We start from the raw sequence: 25,521 nt of genomic DNA, 5'->3' as shown, positions 1-25,521 counted from the left end.
CTATGCCCTATTGCCCTCGCCTTTAGATGTTCCTTTGGTCTTGTTTTGAGGGTTCCTACTTTTTCCTTCTTTTCTATTGTCCTTTTTATCTGCTTTAATCTTCAACTGGATCTCAGAGATAGGTTTCTTCAAATTTGTCATATTATAACTCAAAGATAACTGATCATTTGACTTAAGTGGTGGGTTAACAATCAAATTTGGGGCCAACTCAACGCTATTTTTAGATCCGAATCTTTCCAATTGGTCGAAGATTGTGGCAGGTAAACACCCGTACATCAAAATCAAAATTCCATCCACAGGAAAGAACATCTGTGGCAAAAAAAATAATAAGAAAATGGATGGCATATGTCCATTTTGCCCATCAAAGTAAACAAAATGTTAATTTGACCAGCTTTTTCTCAAAATCTTAAATTTCTATCCAAAATCCAATCGATTCGCCTACTTACCCAACTACATTTAAGGGCGTAGATTCGTAGAATACTCGAGTATATAATAAAAAAAATATTTCCAGATTTTTTTTTACCGGGTCTGTTTTTTGGTTCACCTTTACAAGAAAAGGGCGTATGATAGACGAACCTGAACGACGGCAAATATGAGTAACATTATAATAGCACCGAACAAGAACGGGCCCAAGAAATTGAATTCGTAGCCTCTTTTGACGGCCCAGAGTGTGAACAACGTGAGACTCACAATAATCATTATTATCAAAACAGTCACTTCGAGTATCACCTTTCCTGGATAGCATATATTTAGAACTTTAGATGTAGAACTATTAATGAAACCGTGAGAGAACAAGCATTTCCAAAAAAATATATTGTTTCTAAAGACAATTTAACCTACTAATAATAAAAATATAAAAAAAAAAACTTTAAAAATGAAAAAAAAAATACAAAGAGCTTTTCTCAGAAAGTATAATTAGACGAAAGAAACAAAAATGTTCTTTTTTATTTTATTTCCTTTATGTCACGTTTTTTAAAGATGATTTTTAAATAATAACAATTTGGAGATCCTTTGGGACTGCTCGCTCCAAGATAGTTGCATTTTAATGCATAGATGATTTATATTTTTACCTTTTTAATATTTCCACGTCAGTTCAAGTTTTCTTTATTATTTTATTTTTTAGTCTTTTTATTGCTTTAATAATTTACTAATTCAATTTTATTTCATTACAAATCTTAATGAAATCTAGTAGTTGTAATTAGGGATGAGCAGTATGGACTAGCGACCCGGTAGCGGTATGGTCGGTACTGTATACTCAGGGGCGGATTTATATATAAAAGGGGTGGTTCCTCGGAACCACCTGAGTTTCGAAATAATAGTGTACTTTTATATAGAAAACATCATAGGAACCACCTTATAAATTTGGAAGGAACCACTCTAGTCTCAAGTATACACACTGGTTCGCTGGTAAAGAGTTGGTTTTGTATAGGTGAGGTCGCGAGTTTGACCCGGACTTGCTACGTTGTTTTTGAACTGTTGTTTTTTTTAACCAAGCCTTATCTCTACTATATGTAACATACGAGTTAGGGACCTCTTAAATTTAAGAGGTACCTAACTTGTTGCTACAAGTACAACCTCTAAAGCATCCAATTTTGAATTTTAAGGGTTATAATTGTTTTTTCATTAATCAATATTACGTAAATATTGACCCTTTATCTTTGGGGTTTTTTTTTTGTAAATTTAACCAACATTTACATTTCAAGCCCATCATCTTTATCCACATTTTCCTCAAATCTATTTGCTTTATATCTTCAACTATACTATTATTTCTAAAAATTTCAGACATACCTTTGCAATGTTCTTATCTGCATAATATTCGCTGCAATTATAAACATATTTAGATAAATAGAACAAATTAATTATGTAAATCATTTGTTACATATTTACTCTATTTATCTAAAATATTTATTATCCATCTAGCAAATAACAAACCACATTAAATATTAAATGAACTTACAAAAACTTTTATACAACTATGGACTTGATTCTAGCATATTATCCACCTTGGTAGTAGCTTGCCTTTGGGCATCATTGAATGGCTGCACAAAAAGTTAAATCAAAATGTTAATAAGTTGTTTATTTTTCCAGGACATCATATTCAATCAAAAATTGTTCAACAATGAAAGTTATTTAGTTATAGAATTTTTTTTTCAACCTTCATATAATATTACAATTTCAAAATACTTTTTAAATCATCCTGCTAAACATAATATAAAAAACACAAACATAACAAAAGTAACATCTGCGTATTATACTCATATTAAAAATCCGTTCATCAAAATTACATGCTGCCCATAAATTATTATTATTATTATTGGTTACATTACACGATATTTATCATTTACCTATTAAATTAAAGGAGACCAGATTATATATAAAGTTTAAAATTTTTATTCCCTCTACAGTTTTTTGGCGCAAATTAACTGCTAAACTATGTCAAATGTGTTTCAAATATTAAGAAGTGGGTTAGTGGGGTGACACATGTCAAAATTGTATTTGTTGGGCAAGTGTAAATAAAAACTATTTAAAGACATCTTCGGTTGCAACAAAACATCCTTGCAATGTCTCAATCTACTTCTACAATAATGAAGATAATCCTAAAGAAAACACACACGGATCACAAGGTAATAATATTCATGCTTACATAAGTTAATATAAAATATAGAAAGGATTTTCACGAGAGTAGAAACACCAAATAGAAATATTTATTGCATATCTAACAATAAAATATACATAGACACATTTAAGAAATATAAAGAGTAAATATGAAATCTTTATTGAATTTTAATAAATTAGTTATTTTTAGTTATATATTCCATAAAAAAATTTTAATTTAATATTTGGACATTTATAAATGTATTTACAATATTATTTATATACTCTTTTAGCATCTGAATTATTTTAGCATGACTTGTTATGATAATTTAACCAATTTACTTCAATTTGATTAAAATAGTATACATCAATTAAATAAATATTATTTTATTGAGGTGACCACATGCATATGGAGGGAATGTCCTTAAATTATTTTCACCTTTTTTCAATTTAGTATGGGGTAAAACCTTTACCCAAAACAACAATAATAATAGTAATAATATGAAAATGACTTTAAGTAAAACATGCATGTCATTTAAAATAAAATACATAATCCACAAGATATAGTTTCCTAGAATGAAAAAGTAGGACTGGAATAAACATCAAGTCAAACATTGTAACAAATGCATGATATAAGCGCACGAAACTAAATTCCAGGAGAAACTATAGTCTCTATGTAGATTGCAGCGTGGTTTAATTGACTTGTAAAGGAAGGAAATAAATAAGCGAGGTGATCAAACCGCAAATCAACTTCGAGCACTTGCCCCCACTCCGTGATCACAAGACATGACCCACTTAATTTGTAAAACGTGACAGAGGTAATTAATGGAAATCTAACAGACACATTATGACTATAAGATAACAACTTCATCCACACACCGTTAATTAGCTTCCATAAACTTACAGTCCCATACTCTATAAATCCGGGACAAACAATCATATGAAGTTCGGAGTTTATATCCACTAAAACACCCAAATTTCCTAGACCAGAGACATTTGGAAAGCGTAATTCTGAAAATTCCATTGTGTTTACATCAAACCGAAGTATCATTTTTTGGCCCAAATGCCAGTATTGGGCAACGGTGAAGTATAAACCATCACCACATAAAGTTCCCGGCGACCAATTGTAGGTTTCATTATGGTACGGACGATTTTTTTAGGAAGCGTACAGTCCTCCACGAGCTTAAGCGCATTGAATAGACATAAATGGCCATAGTACCTCGTCTACGTTTTATGTGTACAATGTTGTAATCGTATGAAGAGCCAACACAAAAACCAATTGTATCACTCCTATATTTGTAGAAACCTTGTGAGTTGGAGTTCGACAATTTTTTGAAGATAGTTGTTAATGGATTCCAAACGACCAACTCCCACGTGGTTATTAGGCAAACACATATCATGCCATCTAAACTTGCTAAAAATAACAAATTTTCCGGTCGGGCATTAAACGGGATGCTAACGCTGGTGGTTAAGAAATAGTTTGCGGCTTTATAATTCATCGAACGAAGCTTGCACGAGCGTGGACCTACCTCGAGGATTTTCTGATCGCCTGATGCCCGCATATTGTCACAGTGAGCCGTTAGAAACATCGGCGTTGACATGAAAGCCAACCATTCCTCGCAAACAGTTTTGCATTGGGCTACAGTTTTTGGTGGGAGTTTCGCAACTATCTCCAACATTATTACCATAATCGGAAGGGATGACATAGTCATTTTGATCTAAACAATGTAGTTTGGAAAAAGAAAATTCACGTTTAGTTTAACATGCAATCAACTTTTGTGTAGTGCTAGGGTAGGAATTGACTTTTAGTTTAATCACAAGAGGGAATTCCTCACATACTACTTATGATTAAAAAAATAAGATGGGCTGATAAAGAAATAAAGTTGTGCCGATATTTAATTAAAGATATTTGGGCTTTTGGCTTTGGTATGCCAACAGCTTAGGATTTACTTAGCTGGTTCTTGACAGCTATTTTCTATAATTTATTGTTTAATTAAAAGAATGTTTTTTAGAAAATACTGTTTTCTTGCATATTTAAAAAAATTAAAATTGATGGTTTCGGATAATATACGAATAAAATTGAATTGCATAACTTACGAATTCATATTAGCATTACAACAAATTTAATATATGGACCTAAACAAATGTTACAATTAGTTAGCATCTTGTTAAAAATCTACCTAACAAACCTAGAGGATTTTAAGCAACCTATCATATATTCGTTTTAGTAAATTTGAATTTTTTTAAATGCCGGATGATATTTCAAAAATATATTTTTAATTTTCAATCAATCAATCAATCATGCCCAGTAAAATCCCACCGACAGCAAAGCTATAAGTAGGGTCTGGGGAGGGTGGGATGTAGGCACACCGTACCTCTATCCAAATGAATAGAGAGGTGGCTTCCAGAGAGACCCTCGGCTCTAAGTACATGTGAATGAAGCAAAATAAAGGAAATCAAAGTTTAACAGTTATATAAAAACTACTACTAATTATAATAATATTAATAATAAGATCACAGTTTAACAGCTATATAAAAGCTAATAATAATAATAATAATAATAATAATAATAATATATGTAAGGGAAATACCATTATGGTATGTGACCTAAATAAGTTAAGTCTAAGCCCTAAGGTATTCAATTCTCTCTAAAAATCCTTAACTTTAATTCTACTTCTCCACGAATTCCTATCCTCAATCATGTCCTCGGAGAGGTTTAGGTCTATCAAATCATGCCTAATCCTCTCATCCCAAGTCAATTTCGATCGTCCTCTTCCCCTCCTCCCCTCTATAGTAATGTTTTCTACGGATCTAACAGGATTCGTCGTCTGTCTTCTCTTTACATGTCCAAACCATCTCAATCTCCACTCTCTTATCTTGTCTGCTATGTTCGCCACCCATAATCTCTCGCGAAACACACCGTTTCTTATTCGGTCTAGCCTTGTGTGCCCACACATCCAACGTAGCATTCTCATTTCTGCTACCTCCATCTTCCGCACTTGTGCCTTCTTGATGGCCCAACAATCTGTTCCATATAGCATTGCAGGTCTAACTACCACCCTATAGAATTTTCCCTTTAGTTTAGTCGGGAAACTCTTGTCGCACAATATACCTGTGGCTGCTTTCCATCTACACCATCCTACCTGAACTCGGTGGGTCACATCACTGTCTAATTCCCCATCGCTCTGTACAAATGATCCTAAATACTTGAACTTCGTTACCTGCGGGACCACCTGCCCTTCAATTGTGATCTGTGCGTCTTCATTGTCGTTTATCCCACCAAAATCACAGTGGAGGTACTCCGTCTTAGATCGGCTAATCTTTAAACCTTTTGTCTCTAAGGTTGTTCGCCACTCCTCAAGCCTCATGTTTAGATCTTGTTTTTTCTCAGCAAGTAACACAATATCGTCTGCGAACATCATGCACCACGGGAGAGTCCTCTGAATCGACTTTGACAACTCATCCAAGACTACTGCAAAAAGAAACGGGCTCAACGCTAACCCCTGGTGAAGACCTACCTCTACAGGAAAGAAATCAGTATCCCCCACTAGCGCACGGACACTTGTTTCACTCCTGGTATACATATCCATAATTATCTCTATGTATTTCCTGGGCACTCTTCTACCCTCCAAGCACTCCCAGAGCACCTGTCGTGGCACACTGTCGTAGGCCTTTTCTAGGTCAATAAACACCATATGTAGATCACGCTTCTTCTCCCTATACTTTTCCATTAATCTTCTTATAAGGTGTATTGCCTATGTGGTGGAACGCCCCGGCATGAAGCCAAAATGGTTGACCGTAACCTGAGTTTCTCGTCTAAGTTTAACCTCAATCACTCTTTCCCATAGCTTCATAGTATAACTTAGTAGTTTGATTCCTCGGTAGTTACCACAACATTGGGCGTCTCCTTTGTTCTTATAGATAGGAACTACAACGCTGCTCCTCCACTAGTCTGGCATCTTACCTGATTTGAGAATACTATTGAACAGAGTAGTTAACCACATGACTCCTTCCTCCCCTAGACACTTCCACACCTCGATGGGTATGTTGTCTGGGCCAACCGCCTTAGACCTTCCCATCCTCCTAAGTGCATCCTTCACCTCTTCTCGTGTGATCCGTCGGCAGTAGCAGTTATTCGATTGTTGTCGTTGAAAGTTTGTGTTGTCATATTCTTCTTGGTAAGCTCTCGCATTGTTAAAAAGATTGTGGAAGTAGGTTTGCCATCTTAGCTTGATGTCCTGCTCCTTGACCAGTACATGCCCATCTGTATCCTTTATGAACTTCACCGGTCCTAGATCTTGCCTTCTACGCTCCCTGGCTTTGGCAATCTTAAACATAGCATGTTCCCTTTCTTTTGTTTCTAGACTTTCATACATCCGTTTAAAGGCCGCCTTCTTTGCTTCCGCCACTGCCTTCTTCGCCTCTATCTTGGCCGTTTTGTAGTTGTCCCTCAATTCCACTCGCTCCTCCTCATTCGTGCACCTCATTAGCTCCCTAAAACATCCTTGTTTGTCCCTTATCTTGTCTTGCACTGCGTCATTCCACCACCAAGACTCCTTATGCCCACTTGTCTTTCCTGTTGTGACCCCGAGAGTCTCCTTTGCTACTTGGATGATCTTTGTCTCCATAGCTTCCCATATATGAGTTGAGTCCCCATTTAGTCGAGCCCGCGTATGCAGTATGAGTTTATCCTTAAACAGTAGGAGATTTTTGTCCTTCAAATTTCCCCATCGAATTCTCGGTGTACCTTTCTTCTCTCGAACAGTCAGCTTATTTCTGAAGGCTATATCTGTCACTAGTAGTCGATGTTGAGTCACAACTGCCTCCCCAAGTATGACTTTGCAGTCCTTCCACCAACGTCGGTCTCCTTGCCTCATCAAAAGGTAGTCAATTTGCGTGTGGCGTCCGCCACTGCTAAAAGTGATTAAATGAGAATCTTGTTTCCTAAAATAAGAATTTATAATACCTAGGTCATGTGCCACCGCAAACTCTAGAAGATCTGTTCCGGTCTCATTCCTGTCACCAAAACCGAAACCCCCATGTACGGCTTGAAAACCATCGTTAGCCTTACCAATGTGTCCATTAAAATCACCTCCTATGCAAATCCTCTCCCCCCTAGGTATGCCCCCTACCACTGCGTCTAGGCAATCCCAAAATTCTCTCTTTTCCTGATCCCCTAGGCCTACATGAGGCGCGTAGGCGGAGACTACTGCCACTACTTCCTCTCCTAGTACTAATTTCAACACCATAATCCTGTCATTATGTCTTATCACCTCCACCACACTAGTGTGTATTTCCTTAACCACTAGAAACCCCACTCCATTCCTAGCTCCATCAGATCCCGAGTACCACAACTTATACCCATTACATTCAGCCCCTCTATGTCCTTTCCACTTAGTCTCCTGGAGGCATGCTATCTGAACCCTACGTCTTTTAAGCACATCTACCAATTCTAGCAACTTACCATTTAATGTTCCTACATTCCAAGAAGCCAAACGCAATATACGCTCCCTATCTTTACTCTTTCCTACACCCCTCGTTTCAGGACATGGTCTCAAGTAATAGTCATGGTTCCTACGCTCTATGGTTGCAACTAATCACACAAACACAAGCAATAGAACACCAAACTAATAATAATGATAATAATAGTGTGTAGCAATAACAATAATAGTCAAGAGATCTTAAAATGAAAATAACTCCAAAGATCCGAATCACGTATGTTCTAATGATAATAATAATAATACTAATAATAATAATAATAGTGAGAAAGGAACGAGTATACCGTGAAGATGACGCAGCCGGGTTACAAGAAGCTCACTCTTTTGCTTCAGCGTCGTGGCGGCAGCTTGTGTTAATGCGGAATAAGAAGAGCAGCCAGCAGCTTGCGAAAGGCCGGCAGCGTGAGGACGGTGTGTTGAATAAGCAGAGCAGCCAGCAGCGTCGTGTGGTAAAAATAGAAGATGATGCAGCGGTGGACGTAAGTGCAGCAGATACCTACGGTGGTTGGCGGCGGAGCTCCGGCGCAAATCACCTCGGTAACGAGTATTAGCCTTACGAATCGAAGATCTGTAGTTCAATTGAAGCTAAAGAAGCTGAATAAACGTGAAACTGAAAACCCTAAGTAATATGATTGAGGCGAAAAGAGGGATCTGAAACTGAAAACCCTAGGTAATTCTTGCTGATACTGAAAACCCTAGGTAATTCTTGCTGATGCATACGAATCGCCGGAAAAGTAATTCTTGCTGATACTGAAGGAACCAAAACCCAAACCCGACCCGGAAACGGGGTCGCCGGAAAAGTAAAGGCGGCGGTGGTGGTTAGAAGAAGAAGAAGAACCTTCCCTTTCCTTAATTTTCTAAAGTCTAAAAAAAATCACAGGTCCTTGCAACCATTATTTTAACGATTTTTTATATCAGATCGTACATCTCCCAAAATCTCAATTGATCCTCTATGCGTAACCCTAGAACTCTCTCTCAATCTCGATCGGCGCATAATATCAATCGTCTATCTTCTTCAACGATTCTGGTATTCATCATTTTCGTATGTAATAGTCTTCAACATTATAACTATAATACTAACCCTAACTTTGATTTACATATTTGATATACATACGGTGAAATATCGGTCTTCTTCTTCTTCAACTTTAAAGGTATCATCAATATCACTTCGGTTATACATATTCAATTTACAAATTCGATTGTACCTATTTTATTGTTTACAGAAGCAATATCGATTTTATTATTTACAGAAGCAAACGGGTTAAAAACGCGACTCCGGTTGCCGATTCAATTCAGCCGGACAAGAAAAAGGAAGAAGAGGTTTACTCGATCAGCATTAGTGGTGAACAAGGTGGATCCGGAAGAATTCGGGGCTCCAACCCGGAAGAATATTAAGTCTAAGAAGGTTGGGTCGGGCAGAACTCAAATTAATTTGAGGAAGGTTTTAGAAACCTGGTTGCTTGAGGGTGTTCGTGTGTTGTATAATTTCGACACCGAGGTGGTATCCTATCCTTGATTAATTCATAACTGATTGATCATGCTTTTTTTGGCAGTTTTGATTGTTTTACTTATAGACTTGTTTTATGGTTTTGAATCTGTTTTTTTGATCAAATTAAGGTTTAAAGAAAAGATATCATTTTTAGTTGTTTTAATTATTTTAAGGTAGTTAGGTACATGATTTGTGGTTTTGAATTTGTTTTTATCAGATTAAGGCTTAATGAACTCGTTTTACTTGTGTGATATGTTTACTTTTAGTTGTTTTCGTTACTTTAAGGTATTTAGGGACATGTTTTATGATTTTGAATCTCTTTTTGATCAGATTAAGGTTTAAAGGAAATGTGTTACTTGTTTGATACGTGACTTTTCAGCTGTTTTAGTTATTTTTAAGGTATTTAGGGACATTCTCTGTGCTTTTGAATATGTTTTTTTTATTACCAGACTTAGTTTTAAAGGAAATATGCTACTTATTTGAATATGCTACTTTTTAGTTGCTTTAGTTATTTTAATGTAGTGGTTATTAGTGTTTTACATAATGAAATCTATGTTTGAATCAAATACTCATTTTCAAACGGTTTAATTAAGGTTTCGAGTACGCAACGATTGAGATTTGTTTTTATTTATAGGGAAAGTTATGATAAATAGTTTTTTTTTTGGCTAATATATTTTCTGAACTGTGGTGTAATTTTTCATAAATTATAGGGTTAACCAAAGCGTCGGCTACTGAAAACATGTTGGTTTGTGATTCATGTGTACATAAGAAAAAAGTGGAAGCTAAACCGAGTGTTGTGACTCGTGGTCAAGTTAGGTATGGATTGTTTATTGATGCATTTTAACAACTTTAGTTAACATCATCATTCATATAACTTTAGTTAACATCACCATTCTAGTTAGGTGTCGATTTGATTGATAAAGTCGGATCCCGTGTTAGACTTCGCCATACTCAGGTACATTTATTTATTTAACATGTCAACTGTATTAAATGGCCCGTGAGGGAATACCAATATTAATATATAAATAATTTTATGGGCAGAATTATGAGAACTAAACGCGCTTTCTAGCCATTTCAACCTACCAGAGGACAAGTCCATTTATAAGAGCAACAGGGGTGCAAATATTGGAAACAATGCTGGTAAGCTTGTTTAAAATAAAATACTTTTGGTGTCTTTGTGTGTCTACTTTATGTTGTTTAATTACATTTATTTTGCAAAAAGGTTCCGTTAATAACTACGCTAGAATAAAACATTTAATAAAAAACAATCTATGAGACAGATGAAACACATAAACCGATATAGGTAAAGATTAAACATATAAACGCATACCAAACTAAAACATATAAAACACAAACTAAAACATATAAAACACAATAATGTAGGTTAATTTATAAAATGTATATAAAGTAGGAGCAACTATAAAACAAATAAGTTGCATACCTTTGAAAGTACTTTTGAGAGTAGATGCAAAATTCTTCAAGCTTTCACGGAGAGACCTTGATGTAATCTGAGAATGTAAGACATGTTTATAGTTTAAAATGATTTGTAGGGATTAAACCAAAGAATCAATCACAATAAAAAAACATATATAAGAAAATGTTATAGCAAAAGACTAAATTAATAAATACATTGCATACCTATCAATGTAAGAACCTGTTAAAAACTATGAATTTAGAGTGATATTCTGAATTCTGAGAGTTGAAGCATATAAAAAAAGGAGGTTATAGTTACATTCCCTATATTGAAGCAACATACTCACCAACAAACAGGAACCCACGTTCAAGTAACTGTTAACACATATGACATTTAATTTTATTTTTCAAAATTCAATTAACATAAGTTATCTATTTACCTTTTTACTATATGCCTAAAATTGGTTTACATAAAATATTTTTGTAGATATTTTTATATTATGTATCAATTTTGTTCTAATTGTATTAACTGTAATTATTTATTTATATTATTAAACTTTGAGTAATAATGAATTTACATAATCTCATAAATATATTAACTTATATATAATATTGAATTCATTAAAGTTTGTTTAATATAAAACGTAAGTTATAAATAAAATGTGAAGTTAACAAATTTTGTAGATAGTGTTTTAATTTAGATCAATTTGGTAATGTGATGCATATTTATATACTTGACTGATTATATTGGTGACAAACATAATTTATAAATAAATTAAAAATGTAACATATTTTGTAGAACATGTGTTGTATAAGATACCAACCAATTAACCCCATGATCTCATAACCTCCTAGTATTTTTTCTTGTAAATAGGAGATAACATAATTTTTTAAAATTTCAGTTTTATTTTTCTCTTTAAAGAAAATATATAGTGATTTTGTATCTAGCATAGATGATTTAAATATAAATATATAATTTAATGATTTATTAACATCATAGAACCATAACGTGTACCACAATTAACCCCATGATCTCATAACCTCCAAACATTTTTTACTTGGAAATAGGAGATAACAAAATTTTTCAAAAGTATAATTTTATTTTTCTCTTTTAAGAAAATAAATAGTTATTTTCTATCTAGCATACATGATTTAAATATATAATTTAATCTTTGATTTATTAGCATCACAGGAACAATAACTAGAACCATGGGATTTATTAACTCAACATTCATTAAAATAAAGATAGCATAACTAAGTGAACAAAGACAAATAAACATCACATTAACAATAACTAAAAACATGGACCCGACATTCATTCAAATAAAGATGACATACCTAAGTGAACAAAAACAAACAAACATGACAAAACCTAATTGAAGCTAAACAAAACTAAACTTAGAAGATCTAACGGTTAATATTAGTAACTCGGTTACACTTCTGGACAGAGACACGGGGTTGTTTTTTTATTTTCATCTTGGGACTTAAACCCGTGTTTTTTTTTTTGTAAATTTAATACGTTAATTGTGTCATGATTATTTGGAAACTTATACATTTAATGTTTTATTACTTATAGGGAATATTTTAAGGTCAACAAACTTAACTACGATCGATTATGAACCAAACATGCCTGAGGCACGTGACATTAAGATGTTGGGTTGTTCTTATAGTCCGTGTTCGTGTTGAACAGCATCTGCACTTTTTATCTTTACTCCCATTTTGTTTTAAAACCCTGCTATGCTTGTGTTTAATTTTTGTTTACTTTTCTTATTTTACTTCACAGTTTAGTTTAATAAAGCTTCGTAACTATGATTTAGTTTTCCTTATCTGTGTATTTATTTTAAGGCTTTGAGTTATTCTGGTTACTTTTTATCAATAAAGAACGATAGTTGGTTAGAATTAATAAACAACTATTATATTTACTTTAATAGGTTATTCAAATACTCAAGCAAACCATCTATATCACAATCTTAGATTATCATGACCTAACTCGCAGGGTTGTCTTAGAAAATTTAAATACATCGGCTGAGCCGAAATAAAAAGGCCCGTAGGCCCTAACATGTAACAAAATATATAATCTATTTTTTTTAAACGACGATTAACGTTATTTTTTTATTTTGTTTCTACATTTAGTTTGGGCCTAATGGCTTAAATAGACTGTGGATAAAAAAGGTTTTGGACCCAATATATTTAAGATGATTAAGATCCATACATAATTTATAGAAATATATATACAAAAAAAAAATTGGGCCCAAAATTTACGTGTCTCGGCCAACCGTCTACCTTGTCCCACCCAAAGGCAGCCTTACTAACTCGATAGATTATAAATGTTAGTTGTATGTATCTTTTCATTTGTAAATAATACATGTAAATATAAGCGTTTAGTTAGTAGTTACAAGTAAGTAATCCCGCATATCTGTATTATTCTAAGTAGTATACTCGGTATCTGTGTAATTAGAAGAATTTTTTTCCAGATGTTTGTTGGCCATAATTAAGCACAATAGCTGTTTAAGATTCTTTTGCGTTAAATATTGAATCATCAAATTAAGAAGGAAAAAGTAATCTTTTAATTTTTAATTGTCTTAAGATTAAGAAATTAAATACCAAAATGTTATGACCAAGATCAAAAATTTGAAGATTTTCATACTACTTTATTATTGTAATATAGTATTGATAGATGATCTCTAATAAATTTTGCTATTAAAAAGGATTATATTCATAGTTGATAACATTAATTTAAGAATATTAAAACAAACATAACTAATATATGATAATAAATATTTAGTGATAAAGAGTTCTATGATAGCATGTTTCTTTTTTTAAAAATACATGGTTTGAATCGCGTAATTAAGAGTAGTTGTTTGCTAAATTTTACCTATACGGTTTTATTAATAATTCATATAATCATAATAGTTTTCCCGTATGTATTATAAAATTAAAAAAAATAACTATAGAGGGAGCTACATAACTGTAATAAGGAGAAAACATTCCATAATTGTATTTAATATTATTGGAAACATATTGCAAATTTTATTATACAATTATGTAGTTATTTATTTAAACTATTTCAATGATAAATGCGCTCCATATTTATCATAGAATTTCTTTTGTCGAAACTATTCACCAATCTTATTTGTATTTTCACCTTTGCATGTTAGTTAGGTGAGGCACTTTGAGTTATTGACTTATATCTTTGACCAACCAAGAGGATTCTTCAAATTTCTTAAAAATGTATGATGTATGTTGTTAATGTATTTATTTGAAAGTATCAGTTTAATTTATAAATTGTTATTCATGCTTGGTAATTTCAAAAATAGAGCGTGAACTTTATTATTTAATTTACAAGGTATACGTCAACTTGCAATGACTAACGAAGACCCAAAAGATCGTAATGATGTATCTTCCTCAACTGCACCTACGGCAGCTCAAAAACGAAAAGAGTATAATGGACGATATTATGCTTCACACAAAGAAAATAAGAAAGCGTCTAAAGTATGTAATGGCAATACCTCTCAAAGTGATTCGTTATTATCTTCGATGGCTAATAGATCGGTAGAGAGAAAACCACTACAACCTTTACAAACTAACAGTAGTCAAATGACACGGATGACAAAAGAGAATGTGTCATGTACTCTGGCTAAAAAACGAAAAGAGCAAAATAGACGATATTATGCTAGGTGCAAAGAGAATCGAACTCGTAATTCAAGTGATACTTAAAATACACAAACTCCTGTTGATGATCAACCATCCATCCTAGATGAGAACATAGAAGAGGACCCATACAATTTTGTTTATGATGGTATGTCCTCATTGTGGAGCAAAACGATTTAAATTTGAATTTCCTACCTTTTGTTGTATGGGTGGGAAAACAAACTTAGCTGATTGCGAAATTCTTGTTGAATTGTACCGACTATTCACCTCGCAAGATGAAATGGGAGAGATTTTTAGGAAAAACATACGTGCTTATAACACCAACTTTTCATTCGCCTCAATGGGCGTGACATTGGATGATACATTGGCAAATATGGCAGACGGTGTATATACTTTTCGTGCACATAAAGGAATATATCATAGAATCGACCAATTGGTTTCAAGGGATGGAACACCTCGGTACTTACAATTGTATTTTTATGATCTTGATACCAAATTAGATCTTAGACTCCAATGGCGAAATCTTGATCGAGATATTACGAAGATCTTGACTCGTGTTCTTTCTGCAAACCCTTATGTCAAGACGTTTCGAAGTCTTGCTGAACTTGGACCTCTTGACAACTATAAAGTTACTTTGAATGCTTCAGTGGAACTTGACCAAAGGGTGTACAATCGACCAACCACATCCGAGGTTTAAATAACCTTATATTATTTCAGTTATTTAAAAGAAACTTATAATAACTTTTTTTTTTACTTATTTACAATACAACATTATATAGGTTGTTGGTATTTGGGTGAAAGGGAATGACAATATCACTTCATACAAAAGAAGCATTGTTGTGTACGGCAGGTCTGAATATAGTCAAAATATTCAGCCGTACTATGGTTGTTACGATCCATTGTGTTATCCTCTATTTTTCCCCAGTGGGGAGTCTGGCTGGCTTTCTAACATACCACGTCAAGGAGTATCAATCAGTGAAGTCCACAATGATCCCGATATCATCGACAAACCAACTAAAGGTACCAATATTCTAACTACGTTTTCTAAGTGAAGATCATAAATAGTACCCTAAAGTGTAATGTAATTCATTATTACCTTTTTTAATCTATTCAGATGCTAACACACAAGGTCGTAGAACAACCGTATCTATGCGAGAGTACTACTGTTACAAATTCCAAATTCGGTCTGCTGAGAATGTGCTTCTGTTTGGCGGTAGATTGCTACAACAATTTGTTGTAGACATCTATATAAAAATTGAGACATCACGTTTACATTTTTTTTTCAACGAAACCAGGATAAGATAAGAGAAGATTTGTACCAAGGTATCATGGAATGCGTCCATGCCGGTGAGGTTCATCCAAATAGAGTCCGACAACGGATCGTTTTGCCTGCAACTTTCATCGGAGGGCCTCGTGACATGCGACGCCGGTTTCTCGATGCTATGACTTTAGTTCAAGATGACGGCAAGCCTGATCTATTCATTACGATGACTTGTAATCCTCTGTGGTCTGAGATATGTGATAATTTAAAACCTGGTCAGACCGCAATAGATCGTCCAAAGCTTGTTTCAAGAGTGTTTCGTGCTAAACTAGAGGATCTTAAGGAACAACTTTTAAAGAAACATCTCCTTGGAGAAGTTAAGGCATACGTTTATGTTATCGAGTTTCAAAAGCGTGGTTTGCCACATGCACATATCCTTCTTATCATGTACCCGCAAGACAAAATAAATAATCCAGACCATTATGATAAAGTCGTGTGTGCGGAAATTCCTGACAAACGAAGGCTTCCCAAATTGCATGAGCTTGTTGTCAAGCACATGATGCATGGTCCTTGTGTAAATTTATGACCAAAAAGCCCTTGTATGCAGGAAGATACTGAATCATGTCGTTTTCATTATCCTAGACAATTTAATGATCTGACAACACAAGGAGAAGATTCATATCCATTATATCGAAGAAGAGACAACGGAATAAGGGTCAACGTACGAGGAAGTAATCTTGATAATAGGTGGGTTGTCCTGTATAACCCAATGCTTTTGATGATGTTCAACTGCCACATGAATGTCGAAGTTTGCTCAAGTATAAAATCCGTGAAGTATGTATTCAAATATATTTATAAAGGACATGACAAACAGGTCATTCAAATCGATCCAGACGAGCAAGGGGTTGTTATTAATGAGATAAAGAGATTTCAAGATGCACGCTATGTATCAGCCCCGGAGGCTATGTGGCGTATTTTTTCCCTCCCCCTTTCTCAAATCTCTCCTGCTGTATTGACGTTGCAACTTCATCTCCCTAATCAACATATGGTCAGGTTTAGAGATGATGATATTATGTCTGAAATTGTTGATAGGGAAAGAGATAACCATGTTGACTGCATTTTTTGAGACAAACAGAGCGGATGAAACGGCGAGGCAGTATTTGTATAAAGATTTTCCAAAGCACTTCACATGGAATGGAGGCTCACGTCGTTGGAATCGTCGTCAACAAAGGCCACAAAGAGGTCGTATTGTTTCGGCTAATCCAGCCGAGGGAGAAAGGTATTACTTACGCCTACTTTTGTCAAATATCAAAGGTCCTACTTCTTTTGAAGATCTTCGCACACTTAATGGTGTAAAGTACCCGACATTTCGAAGAGCGGCTTAATAGAGAACGATGATAGTTTATCGCGATGTCTCACAGAAGCCTCTCTATTTCAGTTTCCAAAGGCTCTCAGAGGGTTATTCGCAACAATATCGGTTTTTTGTAAACCTGGAGATGTTCGCAAGTTATGGAATGATCACTTTGATTCAATGTCTGAAGATTATAGGTTACATTGCCAAAATATCCATCGAGTTCAAGATATGGTTGTTACTGAGATAATGGGATTTCTGCAATCTATGGGTAAAAATATAAAAGATTTCGATATCCCAAGAATTACAAATGATGCTAACTTGCAACATGCATTTCATCGTGAGGTACAAAAAGAGTACAGGATAGTTGTGGAGCCTGAACACTTATCTGCTAGAGATTCACTTAATTGCGACCAAAAAATCGTGTATGATGAGATCATGATGCATGTGGACAATGATCGTCCGGGTTTGTTCTTTATAGATGGTCTAGGTGGAACAGGAAAAACATTTGTATACAAAGCCTTGCTTGCTCAAGTTCGTTCACGTGGTCTTATTGCTCTTGTAACAGCTTCATTAGGTACTGCAACTAATAATATGCCAGGAGGGAGAACAGCTCACTCCAGGTTCAAGATTCCCATCAATCTTAATAATAATTCAATGTGCAAGATCAAACATCAAAGCGGGACCGCTGAACTAATTAGGTTAGCCAAACTAATAATGTGGGATGAAGAATCGATGGCAAAACGACAGGCGATAGAGGCAATCGATCGCACATTACAAGATATCATTGGTGTTAGACTCCCATTTGATGGTAAGATAATGGTTTTGGGAGGTGATTTCAGACAAGTATTACCGGTTATTAAACGCGGAACTCGAGCACAGACTGTAGACTCAAGTTTTCGAATGTCGCCTCTCTGGGTCGTTACTAAAAAGATGCGGTTGACCATAAATATGAGGGCATTAAATGATTCGTTGTTTTCTAATTTTCTTTTAAGAGTTGGTGATGGAACTGAAGAATCAATCAAAGGAAACTTTATCCGCATCCCCGATGACATGACAATTCCTTTCACTAGCAAAGAAAATTCAATAAAGGAGTTGTTCAACGCAATCTTTCCATCAATTGAAAACAATGTATGCACTTCGGATTATATAGCGTCTAGAGCAATATTATCAACAAGAAATGAGAGTGTTGACGAGATTAATGATCAAATGATCGATAATTTTCAAGGTGAGGAAATGGTTTATTACAGTTTTGACGAAGATGAGGAAGATAACCACAACTTTTATCCATTCGAGTTCCTAAACTCACTAAATGTTAGTGGTTTGCCACCTCATAAACTTCGATTGAAAATTGGATGTCCAATTATATTGATACGGAATATCGATCCATCACGTGGTTTATGCAATGGTACAAGATTGATATGCAAAGGTTTCCACCATAACGCTATTGATGCGGAAATAGCTGCCGGACAACATAGCGGAGAGAGAGTATTTTTGATAAGAATCTCCCTAAGTCTTTCTGAAGATGATATGTTTCCGTTCGACCTGATAAGATAATAGTTTCCCGTTCGACTTTGCTTTTCCATGACCATTAACAAAGCTCAAGGTCAAACAATTCTGTACGTTGGTATTTATCTACCAGATTCTGTATTTTCACATGGGCAACTTTATGTGGCGTTGTCTAGAGGGATATCACGAGAAAATACAAAAGTGGTAGTACATCCCACCAAAGATTTTAGACGAGACGGAGTATACACCTCAAATGTTTTCTATACAGAAGTGCTACATGATGTATGATCTGCCCGTGTCTATCAAAATGTAAACATATTCCTATTTATACGTTTTGTGACTTCTGTTTTTATTTTTTTAATTTATTTGAGTAATATCTTTTGTTATTTTTATTATCCCTCAGTAATCAATGATTGTATGCACGACAATTGGTTATTTAAAAATTCAAAGACACCATGTACATTCGAATCCTTCTAAGTAGTATAAAATAAATGTGAAAAACTCTTAGTTTTTTTCCGAGTGTGAAAATAAACTTGTTTGCCTATATATTAAGATTTTTCTTTTACATATAACTTTCCATTATAACCAACTCATGTAATTAACTTGCAATTTTTACCTTCATGGATTTGTAAAATGTTAATTCTTAAATAATAAATAAATAGTAGTTAATAAAAGACAGCTGACTTTTAGGAGTTATGACTATATCAAAATGAATAACAATTTGATGGAGAAAATTAAGCTCAAAAATAACTCAAATGTCCCTATTCAAATGCTAATGCTCTTTTATATAGCTCAATTCCAGTTATCTTTCAGTAACACAATTCATCAGCATAATAACTACACAATTCACAAACATGGATACCATACTGGCTACGTTTTCTTATCTCGATATTAAGGTAATTATCAACTACGTAGTGGATATATGAAACTCCAACAATTAATTTGAATTAAGTCTGGAGTGAAAACATCATTATAATCATGAATAAATTGTCATGATGTTTGATTTTACCTGTTTTTTTCTTCATGTTTTTCCATCATGCTAAGTTAATCATATTTGTATTACATAAATTAGGAAACTGTAATGGACGAAACGCAACAGCAGCTTGAAGATTTTTCAGGTATGTATACTGAATACATATAGCATTATTACTTTGATAAAATATATATAAGAGACTAAACATTATTTTTTCAATATCGAAACCTACTATAGGAGATGTAGCAATGCAAGAGGCCAACACAAAAGAAACTGAACCTACACCAATTGTATCAACGAAACCTGAACAACAACCTCCTTGTGAATATTTTGATAACATGTTCGTCGATGATGAATGGTGGCTGCAAAATCATGATGAGATCATTAGGATATGCGAGAAGTATGACTAAAATTTATTATTCTTGATTTAGTTTATTACATTGATATAATAGTTTACTGAAGTAGACAATAATTTTAATGCTAATTTATTATTTATTTCATATTTCACATGTAATAACAATAAAAACAATTATATAATAAAGTTTTATAAAATATTATACGAATAACAAAACTAACTAACTAAAGTACTGCTATACAATATCTCACAAGTTAACTTATGAACCAACATAAACGACTACAACATTTCTAATTGTCGCCGCAGCATCGCGCGAGTACCCTACTAATTATGTTATATTAATATCATATTAGGGTTTTAACTTTTACCACATAACCACAGCAGCCGCTGCCTCTCATTCTCTCAACAGTCACGCACACACATACAGCCGCTAACCTGTTCTCTGACAGTCCGCCCACCGCCTACCACCGCTGCCCGCCGGCGCTCTCTTTTTCCGGCCATCCACACTCCAGAGAGCCCTCGGCTCTGCCTTCAACCTTCTACAAAGCTCGAATCTTCCCACTTTAAAGGTATATTCACATTCATTTGTTAAATGCTAATTAATTACTTGTTCTTGTTAATTGTTTTTTATTGTTGTTAGTTTTTAATTTATTTGTTAAATTTAGTTTTAATTTGTTAGTTTGATAGTTTTTGTTAGTTTCTTAGTATTTAATATGTTAGTTTGTAATGCAACGATTTCAAAAGATGAAGACGCGTAGGGAACAACTATAAGTGTTTGTTTTTTTTTAACTCGTAAGACTATTGTATTTCTACTATGTGTTTTTTAATTTCTAATGACGGTGCCTCTTTTATTATTTTATCGTATGTTTATTGTGAAATGAACTTTGTCTGAATCATCGAACTGACCCGAACCCCAAACCGACCTGGAATTTTGTTATGTCCGACTCTTTGAAATTGAAGCATCTATAAGTAGTGCACCACCCGAAAAAAATTCCTGGATCCGCCACTGTGTATACTATACTGTACCGATAGATTCAGTGCAGTATTCGATATCCACTTTTTCAGAAACTGAGTATCTATATTGTGGGTACCAATATCATTTCGAGTTGTAATCCGTAGATTTGGGACAAACGTCAACCGATGGAATCAGCATGACGTTCGCTGCAAGTTCGGCTTGCAGATCCAAACGGTTGTAAAACATTGATCACTCTAAACCAGAAAACATGAAATAATTTATAGTAGGATTACCGCTGGTGAAAGCGCATGTCAAACCGATCCCAGAAGATAGAGAGAACGTGAAGATACCAAAAAGCACATACTTGACACGACGTCAATTACGATAGTAGCACAACGGGCATAACACTGCATGTACAACAACAGAAACAAATAATTAATGATCAGTTAATGAATGTTACAACTTACACGTACTCAGACAACGTAACGTTACAAATAAACAGATTCTAGCTATAGCTTACTAATGAAGGGCGTGACGATGAGCATAATATAACAAGCCACTCCACCGTCAGTAGTTGTTAAGAAGGTGATAATGGGATCATGCGAGACAACAACCGCACCAAGAGTGACAGTGAGAAGTAACTGTATCGCAAGGATAGAGTAAATCTTACGAATAACTGACCACCAAAGTTGGGGCGTTTCCGTTGGCCCAGCTTCCAAGTCATCGGTTGTCGCGAACGCTAGCTAGTCGATTCATGTTGATGATCTAGTGAAATTGCACTGAAAATTGAGAGATATTAGGCTTTCAAATGAGGAAGCTAATTATGGACTTGTTGGTGAAGAAAGAAAGGGATTGGTAGAGGAGTTTATATAGTGAGTAAACAAGTGGGAATTACTTTAGAAAGGAAATGCATGAGAAGCTGTCTTTTTTAGGTTTTGTTTTGCAAAAGTTTATTTCATCCTCCATAAAGGAAACAAAAAAAAAAGGAAAGAAGATGATGTCTTCACACGTATTCAGGCTGATTATATATTGTCGTTTATAGATTTTTAATATTTTAGTAACTAAATAAAATATATATAAAGTATTAAAATTAGCGTATTTACATATATTTCATCCCTAAGTTTCCTTAGAGCATTTCCATTCCTTCCATTAAAATACCCACTATCTATAAAATTTAAAAAAATCATCCAATTACTCACTCCGTCATGCACTATTCATCTTCTCCATCTCTAAATAATGAAAATATTGTACAGTAATTTTTCATATATGAAAAGCTACTGTAGCACACCCCATCTCAACTGCATTGTACTTTTTTCAGCCTCATCACTTCTCCCGCGCTATCTTTTTAGGGTCATCGGCCTTTCTAGGCAAGCCAAAGGCAATTGATTCTCTCCGAAGCCAAATCGTCAACCCTCTTTACCGTCTCCATTCCTCTTAAGCAAATCGAACACCAAAATCAAAGAGTTCTGGTTCGAATCGAAGCAATTGGTGCCCTTGTGTTCACCGATACAAGCTGCAATAGGTACCCCTCTCTCTCTTTATCTCTCAATTTTATTATGTTTATTGTAGAATTCCAACTATCTTCATGTAATTTACCCTCATCCACCACAAATTAGGAACACCAAAGCTAAAACAACACTCAAACAAATTACTAAAACACAATATCTAAGAATCTAGCTACTGGCTATCAGGGGTGTTCACAGTCCGGTTTTAACGGCTTTTTAGGTCGAACAGTTATGTATTATCAAAAACTGAAACCGAGCGATTGAAAATTAAAACCGAACCATTACTAACGGTTTGGTTTCACGATTTGGATAAATTGCATAATCTTTTTATATGATTTACTGATTCCTAAGCGGTATACGAATATAGCTTTTCTTATAAGAACATAATAGCTTCCATATTATAAATTACTTGAATACATAATTATATTATTAATAGAACAAAAGTTGTTTCATTAAGTATTATGAAATATTAAATATAAGTTACATATATAGTGTATACAAAAGGGTTGTGTGTGATTGTAATTTTCATTTTGAATATACCAATAACCAGACAGTGTCTCTGTAGGCCGAAATATGTTTCCATATGGAAACATAATAGATAAAATACTATACGACCCGGTCCGACCCAACAATCAATTGCTTTTATTAATCTTTTGTTTGTCTGGTTAAGACTTCTGTAATGCTTCTATATGTAACTGCACTTTGTTTGACTGGTTAAAGGTAAATTCTTGTCATTCTGCTGCTCCTGCTGTTATTCTATAATCTATATGCTCCTATGATTTTTTCTAATTTTGCGTTTTTGTATTTTGAATATGCAGTTGTGTATGTGTGTCATATTCATTTGCCATCAAATATATGCTTAATCACATCTTTTATAAAAGAGCCCAAAACAGCCCACCTTTGAAAAATGTCATACTGAAAGATGGAATTTTTAGTGGTATAAACTATTGAAACTAATTGTACCGAAGTAGGTTGGTCGGTTCGGTTTTAGTGGTATAACGGGCTGGTGATGGCTGTTTAACCTTCTAATTTTTGTTTCTGGTCGTCTTTTTAATGTGCCATTGTGTATGTGTGTTATATTCATTTACCATCTTATATATTCAAATAAATGTAATATAAGTCTATAACGTTATGAAAGGGATGCCAAACCACCATAACCGAACCGCCCAACCCTATTGAGCTTTGTTTCTAAAGCTCAAGGTTGGTTTATGAGTCGGTTTTCAAGCTCGAGTTATTTGTTATTCATGTTTATATTATATATGATTTTTTATTTTTAGTTTTTTTAATGCAAGACAGTATGTATTGTTTAGTTATTTTTGTTGTTATTTTAGATATATTAATTTTCCTTTAAATGCATTGCTAATATATTAGATTAAGATCATATATATAAATAATGCTCGTTTTGGCTTTCGAGCTTGATAAGTAAAGCTCGGCTCGGGTCTTGGCTTGTTTATTAAGCCAACTTATTTAGTCTCGAGCTCGTTTAAGCTTGGCTCGATTCGAGCATTTAGCTAGTCGATCTCAAATAGCTCATTAACTCTACACAAAACATTAGCTGCTAGGTTGAACATAAAATCCTTGGATCTGGAAAGTAGCAAGTTTGACTCACTATAGTTAATTGCTGGTCATGTTAGCTATTTGCTTATTAACCAATTAACCCATGAATTGGGTATAATTGCATGATCAACAGCTTATTTGTTTATTCTTTGTTTACAAATAAAAAGCAATATAATTGTTCCAACATATTTCATCTTTAGCGTTGATAAAAACTTATGTGTATTTTGACAGGCTGCAAGAAAAGATGTCGAGCGAGCTTTTGGGGTACTTCAGCAACGATTTGCAATCATTCGAGGACCTTCACGAATGTTCAAAGTGAGTGTGCTAACAAATATAATGAAATCATGTGTTACTCTTCATAATATGATCATTGAAGATGAGCGCGATGATGGTGACAGTCTTAATATGGAGTATGATCAACTTGATGATGATCTCCCCGAGTTGTCGCGCACTTATATATCTGAGTTTATGGACTTCATCGAACGTCATCTTCGTATTAGAGATAACTCGGCTCATCATAAACTTCAAGAAGATTTAGTTGAACATCAATAGCTACTCTATTCTCAACAATAAACGATATCACGTTATATTTATTATTCCGTGAATGTTATTGGTTGGAGTTAGAAACATGCTATGTGATGATCATTAGAATCATTATGTAAGAACATAACTTATTAGCTCAACGTTTGTTTAAATTTTCATCTATTTGGGTCATTTGCTTGTAATGTGTTAGGAGTGTGCAACGGGTACGACCCGGCCCGATCCAACAAATTATTGCTTTTGTTAATCTTTTGTTTAACTGATTAATGCTTTGATAATGCTTCTCTAGATGCTCAATATGTGATTTGTTCTTTTGTATTGTGAAGAAACACGAAATGAATCTAACCTGATCCAAGACGATGTTCTCCGGTCTTCGAGATGAACGAACCACGACTTCCTCTTCTTCTCCGGTAGCTCGAGATCTGCCATGGATGTGGGGGGTGTGGAGGTGACTGCTAAGAGTTTCCTCTTGTTTACAGACACAAAAATATATGTAGAGGCCAAGTGTCCAAGAAGGGATCCCCTAAAATGAGAGATGAAAACCCCTTATATAGGAACTCCATGGCTACCATCATGAAACCCTAACCTTAATGGGCCAAGCCCGGTTAGGGGTTACCTCCACAAGTCTCCCAGCCCATTGGGCATTAATATAACAAATATAATATAAAGCACAATAAGTAAAAGGTCGTACCGGGTATTTAGGACCATACCTCCACATATTGCATCATATTCTATTCCAATGGTGTTTAATTAGATTGCAGTTGTGATTTGTTTGTATTGCAGAATAATATTGCGATTTGTTCCTGTGATTTCTTTGTTTGAAGTGCAACAGTTGTTTGTTCTTGTTGTAGCTCACATCTTTGTTTCGT

General features: G+C 34.4%; 1 protein-coding gene and 1 pseudogene across 1 annotated transcript; one reads left to right on the top strand and one right to left on the bottom strand.

The window, feature by feature from the left end:
* LOC143558789 (protein LIFEGUARD 2-like) lies at positions 1-22,479 on the bottom strand (annotated as a pseudogene).
* Positions 22,480-24,215: 1,736 nt separating this feature from the next.
* On the top strand, positions 24,216-24,664 carry LOC143558788 (uncharacterized). Its single transcript, XM_077047549.1, has 2 exons — positions 24,216-24,224; positions 24,344-24,664. The coding sequence occupies exons 1-2, from the start codon at positions 24,216-24,218 to the stop codon at positions 24,662-24,664; spliced, it is 330 nt and encodes a 109-aa protein (XP_076903664.1).
* The last annotated feature ends 857 nt before the right edge of the window (positions 24,665-25,521 follow it).

This window comes from Bidens hawaiensis, unplaced genomic scaffold, assembly GCF_021521415.1.
Source record: "Bidens hawaiensis isolate Kalapana, Puna unplaced genomic scaffold, B.hawaiensis_p1.1 tig00019657_1, whole genome shotgun sequence".
In the NCBI taxonomy this organism is placed as follows: domain Eukaryota; kingdom Viridiplantae; phylum Streptophyta; class Magnoliopsida; order Asterales; family Asteraceae; genus Bidens; species Bidens hawaiensis.
The sequence above is the reverse complement of the archived record's forward strand: the minus strand, read 5'-3'. Positions and strand labels throughout refer to the sequence as shown.